This window comes from Dunckerocampus dactyliophorus, chromosome 17 (assembly GCF_027744805.1).
Source record: "Dunckerocampus dactyliophorus isolate RoL2022-P2 chromosome 17, RoL_Ddac_1.1, whole genome shotgun sequence".
Classification (NCBI taxonomy): Eukaryota; Metazoa; Chordata; class Actinopteri; order Syngnathiformes; family Syngnathidae; genus Dunckerocampus; species Dunckerocampus dactyliophorus.
In genome coordinates, this window is record NC_072835.1 from 13,888,637 (window position 1) to 13,913,179 (window position 24,543).

Genomic DNA, 24,543 nt, shown 5'->3' on the forward strand with positions numbered 1-24,543 from the left:
CACATATCGGGTCAGCTTCACTAAGAAATTAATACATTATCATGATTTATTAATGATTTAAATTCCAATATAATTAAATAAAAACTTTTTTTTGTTGTAATTATAAAAACTATTTTAAAAATATATATATTTATTACAAATATATATTTGAAAATACATTTTATACAACTATATATTTGGCTAAAAAGGCAACACAGTTACAATGAAATGGAAAAAAATCACAAATTGAGTATTAGGCACATCGTTAGGTACACTATAGTATAAATATTGTGTATTACAGTGTTCCCTCGCTATGTCGCGGGTCAAATTTTGCGGATTCGCAGTTTTTCCGGTTTTTTTAAGTGTAATTTTGAATGGCATATGAACGTGCATTGAGTTCTGTGTCCTTGTGGCGTATTAGAGCAATCTATCGGTGCTGTGTTGTGTGTCTGTTATTGTATTTACTACTGCTACCAGTAGAGGGTGTTGTATACTCTTGTTGAAGACGTGTGCAGCTCCACCTAGTCTATGTGTTTACGTGCCTGTACAAGCAATTAGGAACCCACAACAGCAGACAATAGCCGGCCAAAATATAGAGCCACAACCGTCCTTATTGGCTAAGAAGAACCCGCTCATTGTGTGCTGCGTTCTGATTGGCTGTAGATCATTGTCAATCAATCACCTTTGTGCCTAGCAAACGGCAAACTGCAAGAAGCAGCAGCTAAACAGACTAAATGAATCTTTGGACAAGGAGGAGGAGGACGGCAGGAGCCATATGTTTTAACAAGGATACAAAAACGCTAAGCACGGTCAGAGCAGTGAATATGGTGAGTCACTTAATATCTTACTGTGTCCAATCTAGTAGGTTGACCATTAAAATCCAGTGTTTAAAATGTGAGAAAATGTTATTGGCTGTCTGAGAAAAGTGTATTGTGAGGGGTTTTAACAGCCTTAAAACAAATGATAATTGTAAACAAATAAAACTGGCTACTTCGTGGATTTCACTTATTGTGGGCTATTTTGGGAACCTATCCCCCGCGATAAACGAGGGAACACTGTATACTGGGTCCAAAGTGCAGCCAGGGGGCTATTTGTGGCCCGCAGCTTGTTTTTTATTGGCCTGCGGTACATTGTAAAAATAAAATCAAACCAAAAAACCCAGCAAAAATTAAACAATTTGGAAAAAAGGCAAACTCTATAAGAAACTGAAATAAAAAATATTTTTGTATGTCGAATAAAACACACACACATATATATATATATATATATATAATATCAAATTCTGGATAAAACCAAAATAAATATTACTATAACATTTTTATAATATGATACACACTTACCAGCAATATAATTAGGTACATCTGCAGTATCATCAGAGCCAATACAAAAGCTGTATGTATGTATGTTTATTATTACGGATGTAGAAGGTGCTGAGTGAGTGAAAAGGGGAGGATTAATGTTTGGTTTTGAGTGTAAAATCTTTATTATGTGCACAGAACTTTCTGTCGGCGGTCGAGTGAAACACAAACTGTGTGCGTGGTGGTCCCTTCCCAACACCAGGTACGCACTGGACAGGGCAAAGGCTTTTATAGTTTGACCCTTAACAGTGACAAGAGGCACCACTATATTTGCACAACATTTACAACTGGATATGCAACCCCAGCTACTGCCAACACCGCCCTCCCCACCCCCAAAATGTTACATTTGAAGCCTACAAGATCACAGGATCCACATTCATAAATCTGATCTTTAGCAATGAACAGACTGGGAGGCAGGAGGTGGGGGGGGGGAGTTCAAGAGATTTCGTTTAAAAAAAAAATGAAAATGAAAAATCAGCTTGACTATGTCATTCTACCTGGAATGTACAACAGGACAGAAAAGTCAAAAGCAGTGCATGAAACTGCACACAATTGATATTTGGCAACACAGAGAAGATGACAGGAAATACTGATGCTACATACAAGTTGGAGGAGTCAACTTCACATGACAACCTTTCAGCACAACTTGAAACAAAACAAAACAAAACAAAAAACCTCCGCAAAAAACACAAGACTGCTTCTTTGAACAAAAAGAGTTCTTTTTCTGTTTGTGACCAAGTGTCATGGCGGCGGGTGGGGGACAACGTGTGGGGAAAGGGAGGGAACTGATGAAGAAAAGTTCATCTTGGAATGTAGACCTGGTCTCACTGCAGTGATGGCCGCGGAAATCCCGGTCTAGTAGGGGACGGGGGCGCGAAGGGAAAGGGGCAGGGCGGTTTGCGATTTACATGGCAACCTTGGCGACCTGCTCTTCCAGTCTGGCGATACGACGGTCCTGAAGGATGACCCGGTCCCGCAGAGACTTGAACTCTCTGAGCACCTCCTCCAGTTTATCCTCCATCTTTTGCTGAAAAAAATGACACAAAGAAACTTAAACTTTGGTATGTGTATACACTATATACACACACACCGTAAATACTCCGATTAACTCGAGTCGGCAGGTCTACAAAAGCAAATATGCGGGCAAAATTCCAAATTGAATCCCAGATTCTAACCCAATTCCACAAATTTCAATTGGAATGAATTGAGGTTGCAAACAGGAAGTAGAATTGCAATTCCAATTTGAATTGAAAGTAGTAGAATTTAAATTTTATGAAAATTGTATGATAATTTTGATGTAATCTAGACTGTTTTACATATTTCATAAACATGTTATTACTATCAGCCTCATGTATTTTAACATTATATTTTAATTTGACAATTAAGAATAAAAGCATCTTCTATAAAAATAAATTTGGTGTGTTATAACTTTCAAATTATGGAAAATGGTGGAAAAGTACTTCATTTCCTGAATGCTTTACATTATCCAAGTATTCAAAATGAGTTAAAGTTCAAGTGTTTTTTTTTATTGTCATATTCACAATAAAACAGGTAGTTCTGCTATGCAATGAAATTAAATAAATAGAGTTATGAGTGTGTGCGTGTGTTGCGTGCAGCGTGTGTGAGTGCTTCGTTGAGAAGCCTGATGGCCTGTGGGTAAAAGCTGTTTGCCAGCCTTGTGGTCCTGGACTTCAAACTCCTGTAGCGTCTGCCTGACGGTAGGAGTTTGAACTTGGGATGAGGGAGTTTATGTTTAATTTTAGTTTTCGTAAATATTTTCAGTAATTCAGCCAAAACCTTTGTTAAACGTGGCAAATACTTCTTGTGCTACTTGTATAAGAAATTTCTCTCCATTGCAATGAATTGAAATCTACTTCTGTAATCCCCGTTCAAATTCTACTTACTTTAACATCCGACTGTGGGGGTGGGAAAAATGCAATTTAAATTATTCAAATAATCTGAATTGAGATTCCAAATTTGTACTTGTACAATGTTCTTTAACTAAAAAGCATCGTTTACATCTGTGGCGGTAAGCAACCTCCCAATGTATTTTTTGGTCTAAAAAACTGAATTTGAAGTGTCATGCATGAGTGGTCAGCATCCAGCAGCTTTATCTACCTCTACATGCGCTTTGAAATGTTGTTACTACATGATCATGTGGTCAAGAGAGGTAAAAAAATGACTAAAAATACTGCAACGGTTAATTATTTTTTGTAAGGTTTGTACTTTAATCTTGTAATATTACCGTATTTTTTCCTTGAAATACCACAACTTACGACTGAATTTTTTTAAATTAATTTTTCTTATCCTATATTTGAGAATGGGCCAAAAGTAGCTTCTTGTTCAATTTTGACACAAGTTACTTACCGCTATTACAACATTAGTTGTGCTCCTGCTGTGTTGCGCAATGTACTTGTTAATAAATTACCATGTGGTCAAACAGCTGTTTTCCTTTACACTTTCCCATGCACTCTAAATAATTGTTAAAACGGACAAAAAAAAGAACGAACAATGTTACATAAAGTGATAATAATCATTAACGCCTGCTTCCAATTAGCACCCCGTCCACTTTGCGGTTTAGTTAAATACCGCGTGGTTATCCCGGCTATAATTAGAGCATTTACGATACATAGACACGACAGCGGTTATCATTCTAGCTGACAGTACCAAAGTCACATTGGATTGTGACCTAAGTTGTGAAATATGTGCTGATCCATAACTCCAGTGAATTGTTCCAACCACACTAATCAGTGACAGTCCAAAAGTCAGCAAAAGATGGCAGACAGAGGAAACGCATCAAAAAATGACCCTATGTTATTATATTTAGTGTTCATATGCACAAGTTAGACATGAACCAAAAGAAAAATGCAGTTCATATGAGGATGTGCTTTTAGCAGATCACTCACTGTTGATTGCTGCGCAGGCACGTGAGAGACGTGCTTCTGGACGTTTGAAACGTTTTCCGCCTTTGTGGCTGGCTTGTTCTCCAGGACGTTCGACTTGACCACTTTCAGGTCGCGGCCCTTGGTCGGGACGTAGCCGTCCTTGAGCGAGATCAGGATAGGGCCCCCGTTTTTCCCGGCGAACCACTCCTCTGCCTCCAAGGCGGGGTCCGGGCCTGCCGTATCCGGGTACAGGTCGTCCTGGAAGAGGTCCGACTGGGGAAGAACCAGGGCAGGAAGCAGAAGATGTAGCTGTGATTTAAGTACCAGGTACCACACCGCTCCCTCACATAATCATATACCATATTTACTCCAACAGTACTGTACCATGCCTCAATTAATTGCCTGGTGTGTCGTACACTTCAATAAATACACACCTAAAAATAGACGCCACCTTCTTCCCTTCAAATTAAAGTTTCCTTTACTATAACTGATAGTAGCATGTGTCTTGAAAAACAATATTTCCACAGTAGCTGGACAGTGGACATGGCATCTGTAAAGCTGTCCTCAATGGAATTTAGTATCATGGAGCAAAAGTTGCTCAACTTTTAACATTCATCCCCCAAAATAATAATATATATATGACCTATAATACATATGATACCGTAATATATACTGTGATAGGATATAATCAAATAATAACTAATATTAATATAATTTTAAAATTTAATGATGGTTAAAAAGTTGTGGAAATTTAGATACACATATGATATTTAACATGGTTGCCAGTTGAGTTAATCAACCCCCTGACACTATATAAAGAAAATTACGAATTACCTTCCGGGGAACTGTCATGATGATTGGTTCGCATTTTCTCTCTTGTAATTTATAGAACCTGTAAAAAAAAAAAAGAAAAAGGTGTGGCTTTCTAAAATGTTATAAAAACATCTACAATTTAAACAATATATGAATAACAGCAGAGCTAATTTGTTCATCAGGTTTCTAACTGAACCTTTATTAGAAGTAAGGAAACAACACTAATGCAGCCATACCTGGCAATTTCACATTTGTTGACATCTAGTCCACGTTTGGGCATGTACCCCATTCCCCTTTGTGGCTCCTTGGTGGAGAAGGTGTTGAGGTAGTGGACGTACGGTGCTTCGTCTGTGATCTCAAAGTACCGAATGCTGCTGTCACCCTGAGGAGGAGGAGACTATCATGAGCGGAAGGAACAATTATAGCTAACTGGGGATGTGTACTGACACTTGGTACCATAACCGCACAGGTGCCGACATAAATGGTAGTAACCAAGCCAAAAAACAAAGTAAATATCAGTGCCTCGTTTTGATGTCAAATTAATAGTTACCATGAATTTAATGGCACCAAAATTAGGTATGTACTGTAGTTATTGCTGAGTCAACTGCCGTGACGATGGTACGCTTGACTTTAGTGTTTCAACTGCACAGATGACGGTGCTCGAATGCAACAAGTGCTTGAATGTGATATTGTGCCAGTCACGTCTTATAAGTAACTTAATTTTAATACACCGCCCTTGCATGTAGGATCAACTAGCAAACACCAATTTAATGCCAGTCTAACATTGCCACAATGGTCTATCAATCAGTTATCAATTGAATTACGCTAAAATGATGCACTTGAAGTACTGGAAAACCTTGGGATTTTTTTTGCACATTCCCTGTATTCTGTGTTGCTGCTGGTTTTGCTGTGATAATTATGGCTATTTGTGGTCAATTTTTAATTCATATTGGTGACTTTATTACTTAGTTACCATTTCATTGAAGTATTTAAAAGACTATTCTGATCAACTTGCATGTCACAAAATTCTTTAAAAATAAAATGTTTTTGGACAAAATGTTTATATTTTATCTTTATCTAAGTATCAGCTCAGGCACCGTTTAAAAAGTACTGATTTGACACCGGTATCGGATAATATGTAAACGATACTCTATTGCAGGGGTGTCAAACTCGTGCCATGGAGGGCCGAGACACTGCAGGTTTTCTTTCCAGCCAGTCACTAAAGCAGGTGATTTTAACGAGGAATCAACACTGACCTTTCCGCACAGGTATACTATATTGGTGTCTGGGTCAAAGAAGGGGAGCAGGACGCCGTTGCTGGAGTCCATTTCTTGGACGCAAATGGGCTCTTCCATGTTGTCCTGATAAGAAAAAAACATGTTGATTTACTTGTAGTTAAAACTCAGTTGTAGAATCCTGAACTTTTCAGTGCGAGAACCACAGACTCGGACTTGGAGGCGCTTATTCACATCCGAGGCTGCTTCACACTTGGCTGCAAACCGATCCCGCAAGAATTGCCAATCACGGCCCGGTGAAGCCAGGAGGACCACATAATCTGCAAAAAGCAGAGACCCAATCCTCCAAAGGGGATCCTCTCAATGCCCTGGCTGCTCCTACAAATTCTGTCCACAAAGCAATGAACAGAATTGGTGACAAAGGGCAGCCCTGGCGGAGTCCAACCCTCACTGGAAACGAGTGCGACTTATTGTCGGCAATGCAGACCAAGCTCTGACACCGGTCATGCAGGAACCAAACTGTCTGAATTAGGTGGTCCAGTACCCCATACTCAAAGAGTACTCCCCAGGATTCCTCAAGGAACACAGCCCATGCCTTCTCCAAGTCCACAAAACACATGTGGACTGGTTGGGCAAACTCTCATGCACCCTCAAGGATCCTGCTGAGAGTGTAGAGCTGGTCCACAGTTCCACAACCAGGAGAAAAACCACACTGCTCCTCCAGAATCCGAGATTCAACTATCCCGTGGATTTCACATATTTTCATTTATTAATCCCTTGGTGAATGAATCTAATTAAAAAATAAATGCAACACCTCACGTAAACCCTTACTAACAATCATAATATGTTGATGTCAAACAGCTTTGCATACTGTTATTGAACTACATTGGATTTGTTTTTGCATCTAATGCACAAAATGTATCACAGCGCCTTTCAACTTTACTGTGTTTGGCCCTTGCTGGAAAAAATCTGGACTCCCCGGCCCTAAATGAACACCCCAGGCCACTCACTATAGAGGAAATGTACAGTATATAGCAGGGGTGCTCACACTTTCAGCCATCGAGCTGCTTCTAAAATGTCCCAAAGATGTACCTCCTACTATATAGTAAATATTTATTTACTTTAATATGAGTATACAGTACATTGTACCTGTATATCTGGGTGCATGCACTTTTTCAGCATGTAAGCTATAAGTCAACATGATCTATCTCTTACGATAAAACGTATTTATAAAAAACACATTACATAATATAGAAAATATTACATCTAAAAATATATAAAATAATAATATATATATATAAAATCTAACCAGTAAACTATACTGAATACTAATGATTAGTATTTCACATTCACAGTTCCAACTTTACAAGTAATCAAAGTAGCTGATATCATTCACAAATAATTCACAATTCAATTCAATATGGCAATAAAGATAATGTCATGTAGCATTCATTAGACACACAGTTCATGTGTTGCGTCTAGTTAGCATTTGCTATCAAACATTACCAATGTACAAGAAATGAAAATGATTATGCAAAAGACAATGGAGCCGAAGTCAAGGCAACATATTAAAAAGGTTTCAGCACATGGCATTTTTCCAATTCAACGGAAGTGTAGAAAAACATTTCTATAGTGGAGTTCACGACGCGAAGCAAAGCCCTCAAACAATTCAGTTTTTCCTACATAGTAGCCGCTACAAGTAAACGGATAACTTATGTTATAGACATAGGCATCTTACCGCTGAGTTAGTTTATCCGTAATCGGAATAATAAAGACGAAAGTTGCATCTCTGTGTGTGGTTTGAGGCGTGACGTTCACCATTGCCGCGGGGAAGGAAAAGCGAATCAGGAGGGAAGCTTAGTGACAGCTGACTGATGTCATGACGTTTATACGCTCGACCTAAACTACCTCCACCATCCACCGGTAGCTCACAATTGATGTAATGGGCACCCCTGGTATACTGTGAATTTGTCACAACAGGCTACATGTTGCACTACAGCACACCCCAGTGGAGACTGGCAAACACTGACTGCAGTGTGTCTTACTTTACTGGTGGATTATTTTATCCGTCTGCATGCTGCTGTGGAAATGACATTAACTGTCCTGGCCAGGACACTCTTTTCCAAGACTTTTTATCATGATGAAATAAAAGTTCTTCAAACATGACATACAGCTTTCCATAGCGCTAGCTGGCGCTCGCTCATGCGGCTGAATCCAGTGGTGAAAATCTTTCCGTCTGCTAAAAAGATTGCTCTCATTGGCCGGGCTCCCTCATGGGCTTTGTCCTTCTCCTAAAAACAGAAAGGCACTCATCAGACTGGGCGTACATGTCTGCAGCCTCAGTGCCACCACGGCTTAGTGGCAAACATTTTTCCACAGAGACCCCCCTCCGCCCCACTCACTGCAACGATCTTCTTTTTACGAGGGTCGACGACGCGGACCTTTTTGTCCTTGCAAGCGGTGCAGAGGAGGCTGCCGTTGCGGCTCCAACTGACACTAAAGATAACGTCAGGATGCATGTCGTCCAGGTTGATCATGGCCTCACCCGTGCCCACATTCCAGATGATGATCTGGTTGTCACACCCTAAAGTGGACACATGAAACATGGTGTTGAGAGGACATGTCGTGTTTATTCTGGGCTCACAAAAGGAGCGAATGACACAAGTGGACAGATTTAGAGCTCAGCTCTGCGAAAGCTAACAGACACTAGGCGCACCGAAGCAGTTTGAGAGTACCTGCACTGAGGAGAACGTTGCGAGCCGTGGGATGCCAAGACACGATGCCCACCCTCTTGGAGTGGCCCTCCAACACCACCACCGCGTCTGAGAGGGCAGACTCCAGACCATTCTCGGGGATCTGCCAAACCTGGGACCAAAGAAACAGGAGATTTGGATCAATTAATTTGACCCAATCCACCTCAAACATCTTGGGGCATTGCATCACTAATTACAACAGTATACCTTTAGTTAGTATTTAAAACATATATAAACCGCCGAGTCTCCTGTAGTGGCTGGGTGTATGGTCTACAAAAGCGCTGGGGTGACCAATTAGCTCAGAGTAAAAAAAAAAACAAAAAACAATGGCATGAACAGTCAAACTCCTGAAGTAGTTTTTGCATTAACGCCACAAGATGGCAGTAGCCACATTCAAAGTATCATCAGTGGTCAGCATCCATCAGCTGTATCTACCTCTGTGTGCAATTTAAAATGTTGGTACTCAACTGTCGGTTGTTGGGACTGTTGTTTATAATGAACTCATCAGTGGCATTAATACTAGCTGAGCAGTTTGGTTCTGTTGCTGCTGTGATGTGCAATATAAAGTAGAGGTGGGAATCTCTGGCCACCTCACGATTCGATGCGATTACGATTCAGAGGCCTGCGTTGCGATGATAAAACTATTATCGATCTCGATGCATCTTTTTTTGTGATCAATAGTTTGTAGATTTTTTCATGCATAATTGTTTCCTATATATAATGTCTTTTTACTCACTGTGTCCTACTAAAACAAAGCATATTTGTAATGATCCACAATTAAAATAAACATGAAACAGATTAATTTACTTCCATTATCTTTTAATAATTGGAAGGTTACATCTACCAACATATTTCCCATTGCACAGAACCAGCAGGAAAAGTAAAGTGCACCAGTAGCTGCATGTATAAAATTAACAAACTTCAGCATATTCTGAGTAACCAACATAAAAAAACCTGCCATTACTGTATTCACAAATAAATAATGAATGAATGCAAACTAAAATCCGGAGCATACAATCTCTGATAAAATAATATTTTTGCTGGATAGCAAAGTCGAAAACAGTTTTCATATAAAATATAGTTTTCTTTACCAGCGGCTCTTATACAATAATAATGCTTGCAGGCATTAGTATGTCATGATTAACCAAAAAACACTGGCCTGCTCTTATTCACAATTGCAGTGTCAGTGAAATAACGTTGCGATTGGACGTTGTATCTGGGTTCCGAAGTGCACAACAAAGCACGAAAACCCTGCTTCTCAACAACCGAATACGGCCACAAATCCTTCGCAATAATAGTGTTTCAAGCAGAAATACTTTTCCGAGCTGGGTGGAAAATGAGTTATCACCTGCTCGATGGTTCTCTGTTTGGCAGCAACTTAAGCTGGCTGTTTTTCCTCCTGGTTTGCGTGGAAACGTGCATATTTATAAGAAAATATTTTAAGCTTGTATGACAAAGCTTGCATATTGTCTGCCTCTTGTCCAGCTCAATTTTTACCATCAACTACGTGAAAGTCAAAGTGCTTTCAGACGCTCTCTTTAAATCCAGCGGGTGCGGGTCGGAGTTTACGCTCAGCCATTCTGGTAGCGTCTTAGGTGCACCACCATAAACTATCCGGGCGGCACTTCCGCATTCCGTTTTTTTTTTTTTTTTGTTCCGTCAACATCGATCATTGACATTTCTGAATTGATTAATAATCGTCAATATCCACATCGCGATCCATTTAAGAATCAATTATTTCCCCCACCCCTAATATAGAGCCGTCCCTCCCTCACCACTTAGCAGTTTGAACATCGCCCCCTCAGTATATCTCGTTTTTTCAAACTATGGCCTATTATTTGTCAAAAAATATTGAAAGAGATAGTAGTATTATGTAGTCATATGTAGTATTCTGGTCAGTAACGTTACATTGTTTAGATTACCTTCACATTGCATGGAGTCAGCCATTGCATGTCCAACATGACAGTGAAAACAAGTTTTCCTCCCAGTCTGTGTGAAAGTGGTACGTTTTTGGCTTCTTACTTTGTCCTTCTCCACTCTGTTTGAAAACATTTCTTAAGTGTAGAATAAATAAACTGGAGGCTCACTTGTCAGCTCATTATCTTGCTATGTTTAAAGCAGCAGCCGTCTTTTGAGTCCCTGCAGTTATTCTATAGCCTGTGCATGACAGTTGCACAATATGGTGTAAACAAGGAACAGGAGTCTAAAGGTGACTATAGGGGTGTTATTTCATGTCAACAAGGCTCTACTAATGGTAGAAAAAAACATTTAGAAGGTCATAAACAGCTTTTCTATCCTCAAACTACAAAAATATTCTATTTATTAATATTAAAACCTAGTTTGAGGAAATTCATTTATCGTGGTGGGTTTGGGAACCAATTAAGCGAGATAAATGACGGAATACTGTACTTGTTAAGAAATGTGCCATGGGGTCAAAAAGAGCACACCTGCCAACCTTGAAGAAATTTTATGGGTATTCCCCATTTTCTCATTACATTTTGCTTTTTGCTAAATTTTCCCCATTTTTGCTGTTTTCTTGGTCCTATTTTATTTCTACAATGTGCCGAGGGCCAATAAAAAACAGGCAATGGGCCTCACTTTGGACACTCCTTGTCAGAGTTGAGCGAGTGATGTGACATCAACTCTGTGAGCAACCATAAGTCTTGTTGACTACTTAGCTTCCCACGTAGTGAGTGAATGATGGTTATTAAAGAGAGAAGGGAAGTGTTATTGCAGCTGGAACTGTCCCTCGACAAAGGAGCAGAAAACAGGTTTCAGAGAGAGGACTCAAAACTGAAAGTGGCAATATGCAACAAAAGGCGTACCTGGAGGTGTACAAGTTTATTCAAGGGTCAAAATGCATGCCGTGTACCAACAATGTGTACATGTTGGCAGGTCTGAAGGAGCTACCTTTCCCTTTCCACATCCTCATGCATTATCAACGTTAAATATTGACTTGTTATATATATTGGGTTCTTAAATGTGGGAAATGACAGCCTCTCCAACTCTTAGCTGCTTCCAACCTTGTTATGGTTTTGACAAATATTGTCAAAATATTGTTATTTTTACAAACTACAATATCAATATTTGGCTATAGTGTATTAATAATCCATACCTATAATACAACACACCTTCACAAAAATATGTGAACAGTGTCCTTACCATAACGGTGCAGTCCTCTGAACCGCTGGCGATAACAAGGTCATTGTGAGGACACCAGTCAATGTCTAGCACCGGACCCGTGTGACCACATACTGTAGGGAAGACCTTGTCTATGCGTCCGGTCTGTAACACACAGGAGGACAGACAGGAACAGTTGTATTACAAAAAAAAACAACAAGCCAGTAGCCTAAAACGACGGTACCCTCTCGCTGACAGTATCGTGTTCAACTGGAGCACAACTGATACATTGATTGTCCGCATGCTTGTGGCAAATTTGCTCTGGTATTGATTGAGCATGTGTTCCGAAAGCTATCAATGTATCGGATAACAGCAACCTGATATTTAAGGCCACTTCGTATTGGATTTCTCACATATCTATCATGTAAAGACAGTACGTTGGTTTCCTCAGAGCAGACATGGCATCTGTAAAGCTGGTGTTCACGGTGGAGTTTAAAGAGAAAAGTGCTGCTGCACTGGAGCAGAAAGACAAGAGTGGATTTATTCCTGATACCCTCTGCAGTTGAGTAAACACACAGCGCCGGGAACTATGTGAGGAAATAAGTCAACTTTCTATGACTCACTTTGTGTAAAGGAAGGACAAGGAAGGCTCCGCCCCCGCTGGCCTCGATGATGATGGCGACAAACTTTGGGTTGACGGCGCAGAAGGAGCTGTCCCATGTCACCCTGGAGACGCGGATGTCATCATAGCACTGGTCGTTCCTCACGGCCTGGCCGAAGACGTGGCGGAATTTGCTCTGACGCACAACTCGCCGCAACATGTCTGCGGTAGAGTCAGTGACAGTGTTAGTGTCAGTGAATGCAACACAATGAAAACATGATAAAAGCCACAGAAGACAATAGCAGGGCTGCACTGGAATGCCTAAGTGGATGACCAGAACAGTATGTTCTCCCAACTAGTATGGGCCTACATGCTTTTGTTATTGACATGAAAAATACAGTAAATACAGTAGGATTCTGCTGTTGTTTTAACTTATGAAGTGCAAGTTTTGCAAGATAATTTGACATCTGGGCTCAATTTGGGGATCATTACCATGAACCCTGTCGTCAGTCCAACTATGCATGGCAATTGAGTCCTCTCCTTTGACTTAAAACAGCCGCCACTTTTCGTTTTTTCAGACAATGTCCACCCAACAGATGTGAAGGCAACAGCTGCACCGGGCTAAAACAATGGTGGCTAGCTAGCGTTAACATAAATTAGCCATAATGCCAGGAGCGTTAGTTAACTCGTATCATAACCGGTTGATTGGAGACAGGATGGGAGGTGGTGTGTTTTTCGAAAAAGGCTAAGATACATTCAGTCATCTCTCATCACAATGATTATACGCATAAAAATTATGACATATAATGGTCAACATGTGATAAAAACGGTGCGCCAGCGGTGAGCCTCCCCGCACGCCCGGCTGGAACAGTCCACGGGTGGATAGAGTGCAGCAGAAAACACCCAAATTCGCTCATCCCACGGCAAATGCAAACAGGTTTGAGCACTTTCTTTATCATTATGCGACAGGTATGAATTGTTTCGCTGTGTTATATATCAACTCGAATTACAAAAAAGTACTATGTATGTTTTTCCTTGTGTGCCGTAAACCTCCAGTCAGTAGTTGGCATCTGGCAAGCTAGCCGCTTAGCCTAGCTGCTAGCTGCTAGCCGCTAGCTGCAGTGGACCTCTGCCAGCTGACGCAAGTGCAGATATTTCCACCCATCCTTGCAAGCCAAACGGATGCTGCATAGTCACCCGCCAACACAAAATATATGCACATTCACAAGGCTCTTACCTCCCAAATCGATGCGATTTCCCCGAGAACAATCAATCACAACACATGAATCTGTGAGTTTTTTAGGCGCGCCCTTATCCTGCAGGACGTTCCTCCAGTATCCCCTTTCTTCTTGTCTCCACACACACTCAAAAAGAAGACCACTCGCTATGTTTTCTCCTTTCCTAACTACAAATAAATGCTCCAAAAGGTTTGCGTTTTATGGTTGTGGATGTGTCAGAATTCAGCTTTCAGCAAATCCCCCTTGTGCTCCCTCCCTCATCACCTGCGGTAACAATCGTTTTCCCCCACTGTTATTACATTCAATGAAATACGTTGGCGATGGGCTACTGCACATGCGCAGACGGAGGCAGTCAATGTGTGAATGGTGAGAGGGAGGGGAGCTGAGGGATAGATAGATAGATAGATAGATAGATAGATAGATCTGATTTAAATGTAAAATATGCTAACTTCAACCAGAGCAGTGACTAAATAGTCACATTTTCAACATATATTGGCAATACTGTATTACGTTCAACCTTCAGAATATTCTGGAAAAATGTTGCTGCAGTCATAAAACCCCCAAAACAAAGTGAAAATGTTTTTTACTTTGTTTTGTTGATTCTACAGGTATATACCTACACCACAAAGAGGATGGGACGTTAATTGGAAGCAGGCGATAGTTGGACAGAATTCATTATATGAAGCAACCTAATTTTCTAACTCTAATAATGGTTGTCACATGGTCATTTTTAAAACAAGTATATGGGATAAGACATAACGGAACCAATGTACGAATAGTGCTAAGGAGCAACCTGCTTAGCCAGCATTAATACCACTGATGGGTGTATGAGTGTAACGCACATGAGTTTCACAGCAATAGCTGAGTCGCAACACTTTAAAGCGCATGCAGAGGTAAATAAAGGTGGATGCTCACCGCTCATGCTATGCAAATGCAGCTTCCTGTGGAGTTATTAAAAACAACATCAGAAGGTTGCCTGCAGCCACAGCAGTTAATGTTTTATGACCCGGTGCTAATTAGAGACCCTGTCGGTGTTTTTGCTTTTGTAGACCATGCCTGGTGCAACTATAGGAGACGCGGTGGTTAACTGAATAGAGGCATAAATCACTTTGATTTTGTGATATTTGACATTTAAGCAAGTGAACATTGCAACCTACCTTTCTTTGGAGATTGTTGATGCTCTTGTGGTCTCTCTTTGGACTTCTTTGGTACATCAAAAGTGTTCTTCATTTGGGATACTTTGACGCTTGGACTCTGATGCTCTGCCACCTGGACTTGTGTTTTAGTTCCTTCAGGTTTAAGTCTGTTTGCCTGACTTCTCTTCATTGTCTCCCTGACGAGCTCGGCCACAGGCTTGTAGGACGCAATCTCTGTGGGATCATCTGTATCTGTACCAGTTCTGGGACCAGCTCGCAGTCTGTTGTTGTCCTGTGTGAAGGGCTCTCTTCTCAAAGCAGGTTTTGGTTGCTGGGTGTCATTATCTGATGCGACCTCTGGTGCGTCGACAGACTCTGCAGGGATGAAAGGATTTGTCTGCTTTTTCACAACAGGCAGCGGTGCCCTCTTCAACTTATTTTGTTTTTCCAGGAACACGCGTCTGTGCAACATGTCCAACTCTACAAGCTCCTCATCTGAGGACAGTTTGGCCACACGAGTGCAGTACTCAAAGTCAATCAAGTCCCCGTACTCGTCGTCCATGTGTTCCAGTGACAAGTGTTCCCAAGGGCTGAGGTCCATGGACAAGCGATGCATGTTGGCGTAGGTGCCCCTTTCGTCCCACAATGCACACATGTCCTGGTTGAACATCGGAGCATCTCTGAGATTGCATCTGTTAAATTCAACAGTGTGTCTCCTTCTGACTTTGTCTTCAGAACGCAGGTTTCCCCGTCTTTGCACATCGCTGGACATCTCCTGAGTCGCCTTCAGCTTAATGAATGGATTTTTAGGTTTCTTCGGAACTGGTGGAGGTGGACCTTTGACTTTAGGCCTCTCTGTCGGTGGAGGCTTGTCCATCTGTCCACTCGATGTGTCTCTTTCAGGTAAAAGATGAGCTAAAGGTGAAGGGGTGATGACGGCGGAAAAGCAAACAAGATTGTTCTCCTTTGTCAAGTGTGCAAAATGTGACTTTCCATCACAGTCTTCACTGCAATCAACACAATCGTCCTGCTCAAGTTGTGGTTTTGGACAAGATCTCTGGTCTTTCAAGGTTATTGTTGTTCCCAAACTGCGCGCAACTGCTTTTGCCCTCTTCGAGACAGCACTGGCAAACCTGTTCTCTTGGGTTTCTGGTGCATAAACCTCTGAATCTGGAGGTGCTGTTACCCTAGTTTCCGAGTGAATCAATGAAGTGGGGTGTCCACAGTTCGATTCCTTTCTCGTCCCCATCAAGGGGTCCGCCTCCTCTAATGCATTTTGCAAGTCACCATTGGCATGTGGACACCTGCTGTCTGTCAATTCAACCCTCTCTTGTAAGCAATTCCTGAATGGTTGAGTCATGGCTTCCTCAGCTCTATTTTTGACAGAAGATTCTATTTTGTCCCCATCAGGTGTCTCCAGAACTACAAAGCCCTCCTCATTAGAAGGCTCGCATGAGACTCCCCAATCAACCGTATGTCCACAAGCTTGCTCCTCCTCCATAGTCTGACTACAGGCCTTGCTATCAGAGGATCTCTCGAAAGTCTGTCTGTCCACTGTAGCTCCAGTGACAGGCTGTCTCTCCTTGTCTCCACCCCCTGTGGCTCTCAGAGGTCGCTCCCTTTGACCAAGACCCCTGATTGGCTGCTCAATTTGGTTGTCCATACGTCCTGAAGCGACCGTACCGTCCCATGGCACTTCTTCGTCCTTCTCTTGCATCTTCTCCACCTTCTGGCCCATAGTGCTGCCATACAATAACAAAGACACAGCAGAAGATATTAACAGAAGGATGACTTGTCCCCAATGTTCCACATGAGCAGGCTGTTGCTATCTTTAAACCATCTTGAATCCCAACTCTATTTTGGTATATTCCTCACACCCTTTCTATCTATCTTCTCCCATTCTGTATGGCAGGAATGTTCTATAATTAGTTGGACCGCCAGTGAGTCAGGAGGCCGTAAAAGAAAGCAGACACGTGAGATAAGAGGTCAGCCAGTTGACAAAGTCAGTGGACTGGACTAGACTTCAGCACATACTGTGTGACTAGACTTGTTTGTCCTCATGATGGTTTTGCTTACAGTGTCCCAAAAGGTCAACAGGAATTCAAGTGCCTTGTCGGCCGAACTGAGGTTCGATGAGAGCACAGACGTGATGGATGGTGGATGCGGGATTAGGACAAAAGCTCAGATGACTTTAAAGTCCTGATGGGTATTTTTAGGTGTGGGACAAAAGAGTACAGATGCACAACAACAGGTAGGTGATGCATGCTTGTTGTTATGCAAATTGTAATTTTTAATGATGCATCCCTAGAGTCTGTCTGTAGCACCAAACATGAGAAGCTTTTCCCAGGCTTCACTACACATCTTAAAACACAGCCTGGAGCACTGCCAACCAGAGGTCTGGACTTGAGTCACAATTTTTGATGGACTCGACTTGACAATATCATCAAAGACTTGTACTTTGACATCAATGACTCGGGACTTGACTCGGACTTTAGTCAGATGACTTGAAAATAGATGAGATTTTCAGTGTGTTGAGTAAAATGTGTCCAATCAGGTTTAAGAACAAACAACAAGGGTGTGGGTTACATTTCTGTGCACTGACTAAATACCGAATGCTATGTCAGCAGTCTTTCTGTCACTAAGCCTTGTCACACTAGTCTTATTTAAAAAATCAAATACAGTCAAACCTGTCTTAGCGGCCACCTTTATAGAAGGGCCACCTGCCTATAGCAGCCACTGAAAAATCCCCCCCAGCAAATTTACATGTTATAGACCCTGTGTATAGCAGTCGCCTGTCCAACGCAGCCAGCAACCACCCATTTTGTCTCCCTTGGTCAATATCTGACTGCGTATAGCAGCCAAATTACCAACTCAAGTAGAAGCTTCATGCACGAAAAAGTTTTGTTTTTCAATCAATGAAGGCGTTGTGTGTAGACTTTAATTACTGAGTCCTAGCTCAGTCACAATCATTCACAAGATCCACACAAACTGTCAGTTGTTCCATATAAAAAAGCCGTCTTCTTTTGAGCTTGCTATTTCCTAGTCAAACATGTAACTTTAAGAGCATTTGCACCAAAACATTATTGCAAAGTAGGCTGGGAACAGGACGTGCTCCCAGCGACGCTACAATAAAAAAAACATATGCTAGCATGCATGCGGCAGTGGGAGCAAAACTGAGTTTGGTTGTACTTAACTGAAGTATTTTATCAGTTATCAGTTATTATTAAGCCTCTAGCTTCCTTTTAGTAAGTAAAAACCTTGACTATGATTGCACTACATTGTCATGTAGACCTACAAAGTACACTTGGAAGAACAAGAGGTGAATAAATGTATTGCAACTGATGTGAAACTGATGAGGGGTAGGATTAAATAAGCTTTGCTTCTTCCTACTCCTTTTTGGACATGCAAAATTGTGAATTGTACTATGTGATGTGCTACTGTTTGACTCATGCATGTTCAGGATTAAAACCATGAACCATGATGATAATAACAAGCCTAGTAGTGCTGTACAACTTTTATCAGCAGTCCGCAGTGCCATCTACTGGTCAACATTATCATTATTATTTTTTTCCCTTTTTTTTTTTTTTTTTTCCTCTACTGGTCAACATTCAAACTGTACGCCAACCTGTCTATAGAGGCCACCTGTCTATAGCGGCCACTTTTGCAGACTCCCTCTAGTGGCCGCTATAGACAAGTTTGACTGTAATTCAAAATGCATTCATTGTATTTGTCAAATTTAACTGATAGTTATATTGTTAAAAATGGCATTTTATTTGGTAAACACTAAACAGTGCTTATGACTTGTCAGTTTTTGACATGATTTGAGAATTGACTTGCACGTCTTCACTCGAGACTTGAGATTAAAGACTTACTTGAGACTTACAAAACACTGACTTTCTCCCACCTCTGCTGCCAACTATCAGTCAGTCAGCCACAGACGTGGGAGCCGTAAGTTTGATCATTTAGTTTTTATCATTTACATTGGCAGAGATACATTATGTAAGAGTGGATCAAGTGCACAATAGCGCTTCTTGGAGCCACACACACAGTTGGACACAGGACCTGACAAACACAGCTCATTAGCATTAAAGCTACAGACACACAAAACGCAGTTTTCCCAGTAGGGCTTACTAAAAGCACATAAAAAAAAAAAAACGGTAGTGTGTTTTTGTTACATTCTCCTGTTGCACGCCTGCTGTTCCTATTATTTTGTCCCTGCCTTTTCCTCCTCCTTTTTTTCCACAGAACTCATGTAATTGATTGCAGCAGCTACTTAGGCTCACTGCGGTACTGTGGTCAGGCTGATCACTCCATCTCCCGATGCTCCCTGCGCCCTGCCAGCCGTCGCTCTCAAACTCCACACACTCCACGATCCAGCTCCCCTGTGGCCATGCCGACTCAGTAACTGTCCTGTGCAGGTCAGGAACTATCTGAACTATCTGATAAAGACTTAGAAATATGTGCACTTATTGACTCCGGTGCTGGGTATAATTTCATTAACAAGACTTTTATGAAGCGTTTTACCATACCTGTCGCCAAACTGCCTCGACCAAGAGTTGTCAGATCTCTTGACGTAGGTCACCTGGCGAGCGTAACCTACCAGACCAATCCTCTCGCCGTGTGTCTGGTAATCATTTCTAACCCATACATTTTCTTGTCATCCCCTCTCATTCCGCTCCCATTGTGCTCGGGAAATCGAATGTCATTAATTGGAGGATTTTTTGTCACACTCATTACCTCAGGTCCGTGTACCTCCGCTCAACCCCCTCTCACAGTGCCATCCCAGAAGCGATAGATTTGTCCACAGTTCCTTCTGACTACCACAACCTCCGGGAGGTGGATAGTAAGGGCTGTGCTTTGTCTTTACCTCCACACCGTCCTTATGATTGTAGCATAAATCTTCTCCCCGGCGCCGCTCTTCTATCTTCACACCTATACAGTATTTCCAAGCCTGAAAGAGAAGCATTACAAAATGACATCTCAACCTCCCTCTCATTCGGTCTTCTTTGTCCCTCTGTCTTCTCCGTTAGTTGCCATTTTTTTCTTTGTGGAGAAAAAGAAAAATCTATGTGGCCATGCATTGATTAACGCGCTCTAATGACATCACTATAAAGAATAAATACCCTCTTCCACTTCTTGATTCTGTCTTAAATTCATCTATATACAGTATCTATATATCTAATATCATCTAGTAAGAATACGGGAGGGGGATGAATTGGGAGACTGCATTTAACACACCTCTAGGACACTTAGAGTATCTTATGATGCCATTTGGACTTACCAATGCCTCCGCTGTCTTCCAAAGCTTCATCAAAGATGTCCTTCGGGATATGCTCGGCTGCTTAGTTTTTGTTTACCTGGACGATATTCTTTTTCTCACACTCTTGAGTTACACATCCAACAAGTCTGTTTAGTCCACCAGCGCCTTCTCGAAAACAGGGTTTTTGTAAAGGCAGAGAAATGTGCTTTCCACGCTGCTTCTGTCCCTTTCCTGGGGTTCATTGTGGAGGAGGGTCAACGTAGAGCCAATCCAGCTGGCTGGCTGTGGTCGATTGGCCCACTCCTACATCAAGAAAGCTCTGTCAAAGGTTCCTGGGCTTTGCTAATTTCAATTGCCGCTTCATTCGCAACTTCAGTTGAGTTGTGGAGCCTTTGACAAAGCTTACATGGACCTGGACCCCAAAAACCAAGACTCGAGCATTTGTTTACTTCTGCTCCTGTTCTTGTCCGTCCTTCTCAATTTTTTGTTGAGGTCGACGCATCTGACCCCGCCGTGGGGGCCGTCCTTTCCTCCTCTGACCAGAAACTGCACTCCTGCACATTCTTCTCCTGCCGCCTATCATTGGAGGACGGCAATTACGATATTGGCAATAGAGAATTGCTCGCTGTAGTTATGGCCCTTCCAGAAGTGGAGGCACTGGTTGGAGGGCTCGGAGGTGCCTTTCGTCGTGTACACTGACCATAAGAACTTGGCCTACATTTGCACAGCCCAACATCTCAACCCCAGACAGGCACGATGGGCCCTCTTCTTCACACGATTCAACTTTACCCAGACCTTCCGCCCGGACTCTCAGAATGGCAAGTCGGATGCCTTGTCCAGACTTTTTTTCTCCTCCCTCAGAGGATGTGAAGGAGGAGACCATTATCCCTCAGTCCCAGATGTTCGGGGCGTTAAAGTGGGACATCGAGAGCCAGGTGATGGAGGCCCTCAAGAACGTCTCTCCCCTTGAGGGTTACCCGTCAAGGCTCCTTTTTGTCATTCCGGAGCTGGGTCTCGAGGTCCTGTGCTGGATCCACAACTCCAAATTCGCCTGCCATCCAGGTGTCACTCGCACTACCTTCCTCCTGTCCCAACGCTTCTGGTGGCCCATCCTCAGAGCGGATGTCAAGGAGTTTGTGGTTGCATGCACCGTTTGTTCCCGGAATAAGGCCTCCTATCAGGCGCCAGCGGGTTTTCTTTGCCCGCTTTCCATCCCATGCCGCCCATGGTCCCATGTGGCCATGTGGGCTTTGTCACAGCACTCCCCCCGTCTAATGGCAACACGGTCATCCTGATCCTTCACCCTCAATCGCTTCTCTAAGATGGCCCACTTCTTCACCCTCCCTAAATTGCCCTTGGTGCTCGAAACAGCTGAGCTTTTGGTGCATCATGTGTTCCGGCTGCATGGGATTCCCGTGGATGTGGTCTCGGATAGGGGCCCACAATTCTCATAGGCAGTGTGGAAGACCTTTTGAAGGTCCTTGGGGGTTGCCCAGCCTGTCCTCGGCCTACCATCCACAGAACAATGGTCAGACCCAAAGTGCCAACCAGGACCAACACGCCTGCTGTTCCTATTATTCTGTCCCTGCCTTTTCCTCCTCCTTTTTTCCACAGAACTCTCTTCTCTGGCAGGAGGCAGTTCCACTGGGCACACCTATAATTGATTGCAGCAGCTACTTAGGCTCACTGCTGTCAGCTCAGTATTGCTGGATTATTCCTTTGTCTTCCATGGCATTCAGTCAGCTGCTCTTCCTCGATATGTAAACCTTTTCCGCCATTTAATTCCACTGCCTTTTTTCTTGTAGTTGGAGCACTACACTATTTTGGACTTCTGACTACTGCCCAGTGGACCTCGGCCTACTCCAGCCGTGTTTGGAGTTTTTGTTTTTGGACTGCTCCATGGTGTGCCTTCTGCACCATCACCTTGTGTTAAAATGTTTTGGACTGCATTAAAGAATATATATATATATATTTTTGTTGCAACTCTGTCTCTCGTCTCTGCATCTGGGGTCCACCGTACAACAGGACCTAACAGTTTTTGATGTGTCAAGATTGACAGTAGTTTTTTTCAGCTTATGTCATGTAAGAATGTTAAATGTTACTTAAAAATATTATGGGGACAGTTTGACCCTAGAACAGATTATTTCTATTTGATTTGTTATATTTGTCCCGATGCCGTCTCTGACATTCTCCCACACTCTGCCTCTCTCTTTCTTTAGATGCCTAATAGCTTTATAGGAGACTTGTGACTTCGAGTGCACAATCTATTAGTCTGGCTGTAATGAAGACTTTGGTGTTTTATCTTTTTTAACAAACAATACGACGTTCAGCACACACAATGTTGAACTATATTGTATGTACAATTTTCCGCTGTGTTTATGACGTACTACATATGAAAATGAATCTACAAGAATAACACGCAGCATAGTCAAAAGTGACATTTAACACTGAGCTAACTAATAAACATAGATTGTGCATACAACAATAATACTTACAGTTACGTCGAAATGTACATACGGTATTTGAAAATATGCTGTGAGATGTTGAACACCAGAACAGCACTGATAGTTTTCAAAGCGGATGATGTTGTTTCTGCTTATGATGATACTACTAAGACCCATCTTTCATATCTTTAATAGTAATGACATGTTTGATACCAATATGACATGTTTGATATTAATATGACATGAAGAGGATAGTTGTTTTACAGCTGAAAAAGAACTGAAGGTGTGACCAATATTTCTTCCCTTTCAATTTGTCCCATGAGCTGAGTTCTGGTTGGATGATGGTGATGAAGAACGTACTTCCAGCTAGTTGGTGGGGCTAATTAAAGTAAAGAATTTGGCTTCTCAAAACTGTGCATTCAAAAGAGTACCGTAACACATTTGCATCATAAAAATGCCTCCTCGGAAGAAATCAGACCTCACAACTGGTTGGTGTTACTTTCCGTCCCATCGTATCACTGTGCGCTGTCGCCTGTCCATTGTTGTGTATGTGTTCCACAGTGGATAAAGAGGTGGTTTAAGACATCGCGATGCGAGACCCGTGCATCGCAGCGGTCTTCATCTACGCATATATAACCAGAACTACGTTCCTCATCACCGAAATCCGACCAGAACTCTGGTCATGGGACGAAGTGGGGGGTAAGTCACTGTTCATGCACTACACTGTTGATGGGGATATCATACAACTTCATGTCACAGAATTCGAAGTTTCTAACTACTAAATAAAATCAAAGGATTTTGGGCCATTTTGATATTTATAAAACCAACCCATGTAGATGTGCTCATTCTTAAAATGTAAAGATGACAAAGTGGTGACAAAGCGTATTATTGTTATTAGTGTTAACAATTAAACTTTTGCTATTACATTCCTTCCTTTTTCTTTCACAGTTCTTTTTAGTTTTCTTGTTTAGTTGTATTGTTCAAATATGCTGCGGCCAAATAAAGGACAAACTGTTAGCCGCATAATGGCCCCTGGTCCACACATTGAACACCCCTGACTGAGCTGATGATATCTAAAGTCGTATGTTTCGACCACGGGTGTCCAAACGTTTTCCACCATGAGCCACGTACATAAACATAAGGATACAGAGGACACTCAGACCAATCCAATGTACGCGTTCAGTGCTTACCATATTTTACCCATATTTCTAAAAATCTTTCAAAAACATGTATTCATTATATCATTTATGAAATAATACTGTACTTTTTAAACTGCTATTACATTTTGTTTTGTTTCATCTTATTAATGTCTCCTTGAAATGACAAAAAAAGTTATTTATCTTACTTATTTTGCAAATAAAGTGAATCATCAAATTCTAAATAGCACTTATTGACAAATAATAACCAAAAGCATAATATTTAAATGACTTGCTAGGCTTTTTCTGTTTAGGAATTCAAATAAAGTCTTTTATCAAGACATAAAGTTGATTATTTGGCAAGTAACAAATTGAAACAGCTAAATAGTCCTTATTCACAAATAATAACCAAACACAGAACATTTTAACAGCTCGTGAAGCTTTTCCGCTTCAGGAATTCAAATAGATAGCTATAATTTGACATCTTAATCAAGAAATAACAATGTGCTTTACTATTTTTTCTGTTTGTTTCTTGTAAAATAATAAATTGGAAAATTTGTGGATAATTGGCAGGTGGTCTAATAC

The 24,543-nt window shown here is 41.7% G+C and overlaps 2 protein-coding genes across 3 annotated transcripts; both read right to left on the reverse strand.

Moving 5' to 3' along the window:
• Positions 1 to 156: 156 nt before the first annotated feature.
• Positions 157 to 14,292, reverse strand: LOC129170094 (coronin-1C-A-like). Of its 2 annotated transcripts, XM_054757298.1 has the most exons (11): positions 13,982 to 14,292; positions 12,767 to 12,966; positions 12,186 to 12,308; positions 9,006 to 9,135; positions 8,673 to 8,854; positions 8,442 to 8,561; positions 6,292 to 6,396; positions 5,272 to 5,417; positions 5,057 to 5,114; positions 4,244 to 4,495; positions 160 to 2,364 (listed from the first exon to the last, which is right to left on the reverse strand). In XM_054757298.1, exons 2-11 carry the CDS (start codon positions 12,962 to 12,964, stop codon positions 2,242 to 2,244), a joined length of 1,437 nt encoding a protein of 478 aa, XP_054613273.1. In that variant the 5' UTR covers positions 12,965 to 12,966; positions 13,982 to 14,292; the 3' UTR covers positions 160 to 2,241. The 2 variants fall into 2 exon arrangements, with proteins under 2 accessions (XP_054613274.1, XP_054613273.1); XM_054757299.1 differs by lacking the exon at positions 8,442 to 8,561 and having other exon boundaries at positions 157 to 2,364.
• A 292-nt stretch (positions 14,293 to 14,584) lies between these two features.
• LOC129170329 (uncharacterized) lies at positions 14,585 to 20,243 on the reverse strand. Its single transcript, XM_054757757.1, has 3 exons — positions 19,986 to 20,243; positions 15,140 to 16,860; positions 14,585 to 14,598 (listed from the first exon to the last, which is right to left on the reverse strand). The coding sequence occupies exons 2-3, from the start codon at positions 16,854 to 16,856 to the stop codon at positions 14,585 to 14,587; spliced, it is 1,731 nt and encodes a 576-aa protein (XP_054613732.1). The 5' UTR covers positions 16,857 to 16,860; positions 19,986 to 20,243.
• Between the last annotated feature and the right edge of the window lie 4,300 nt (positions 20,244 to 24,543).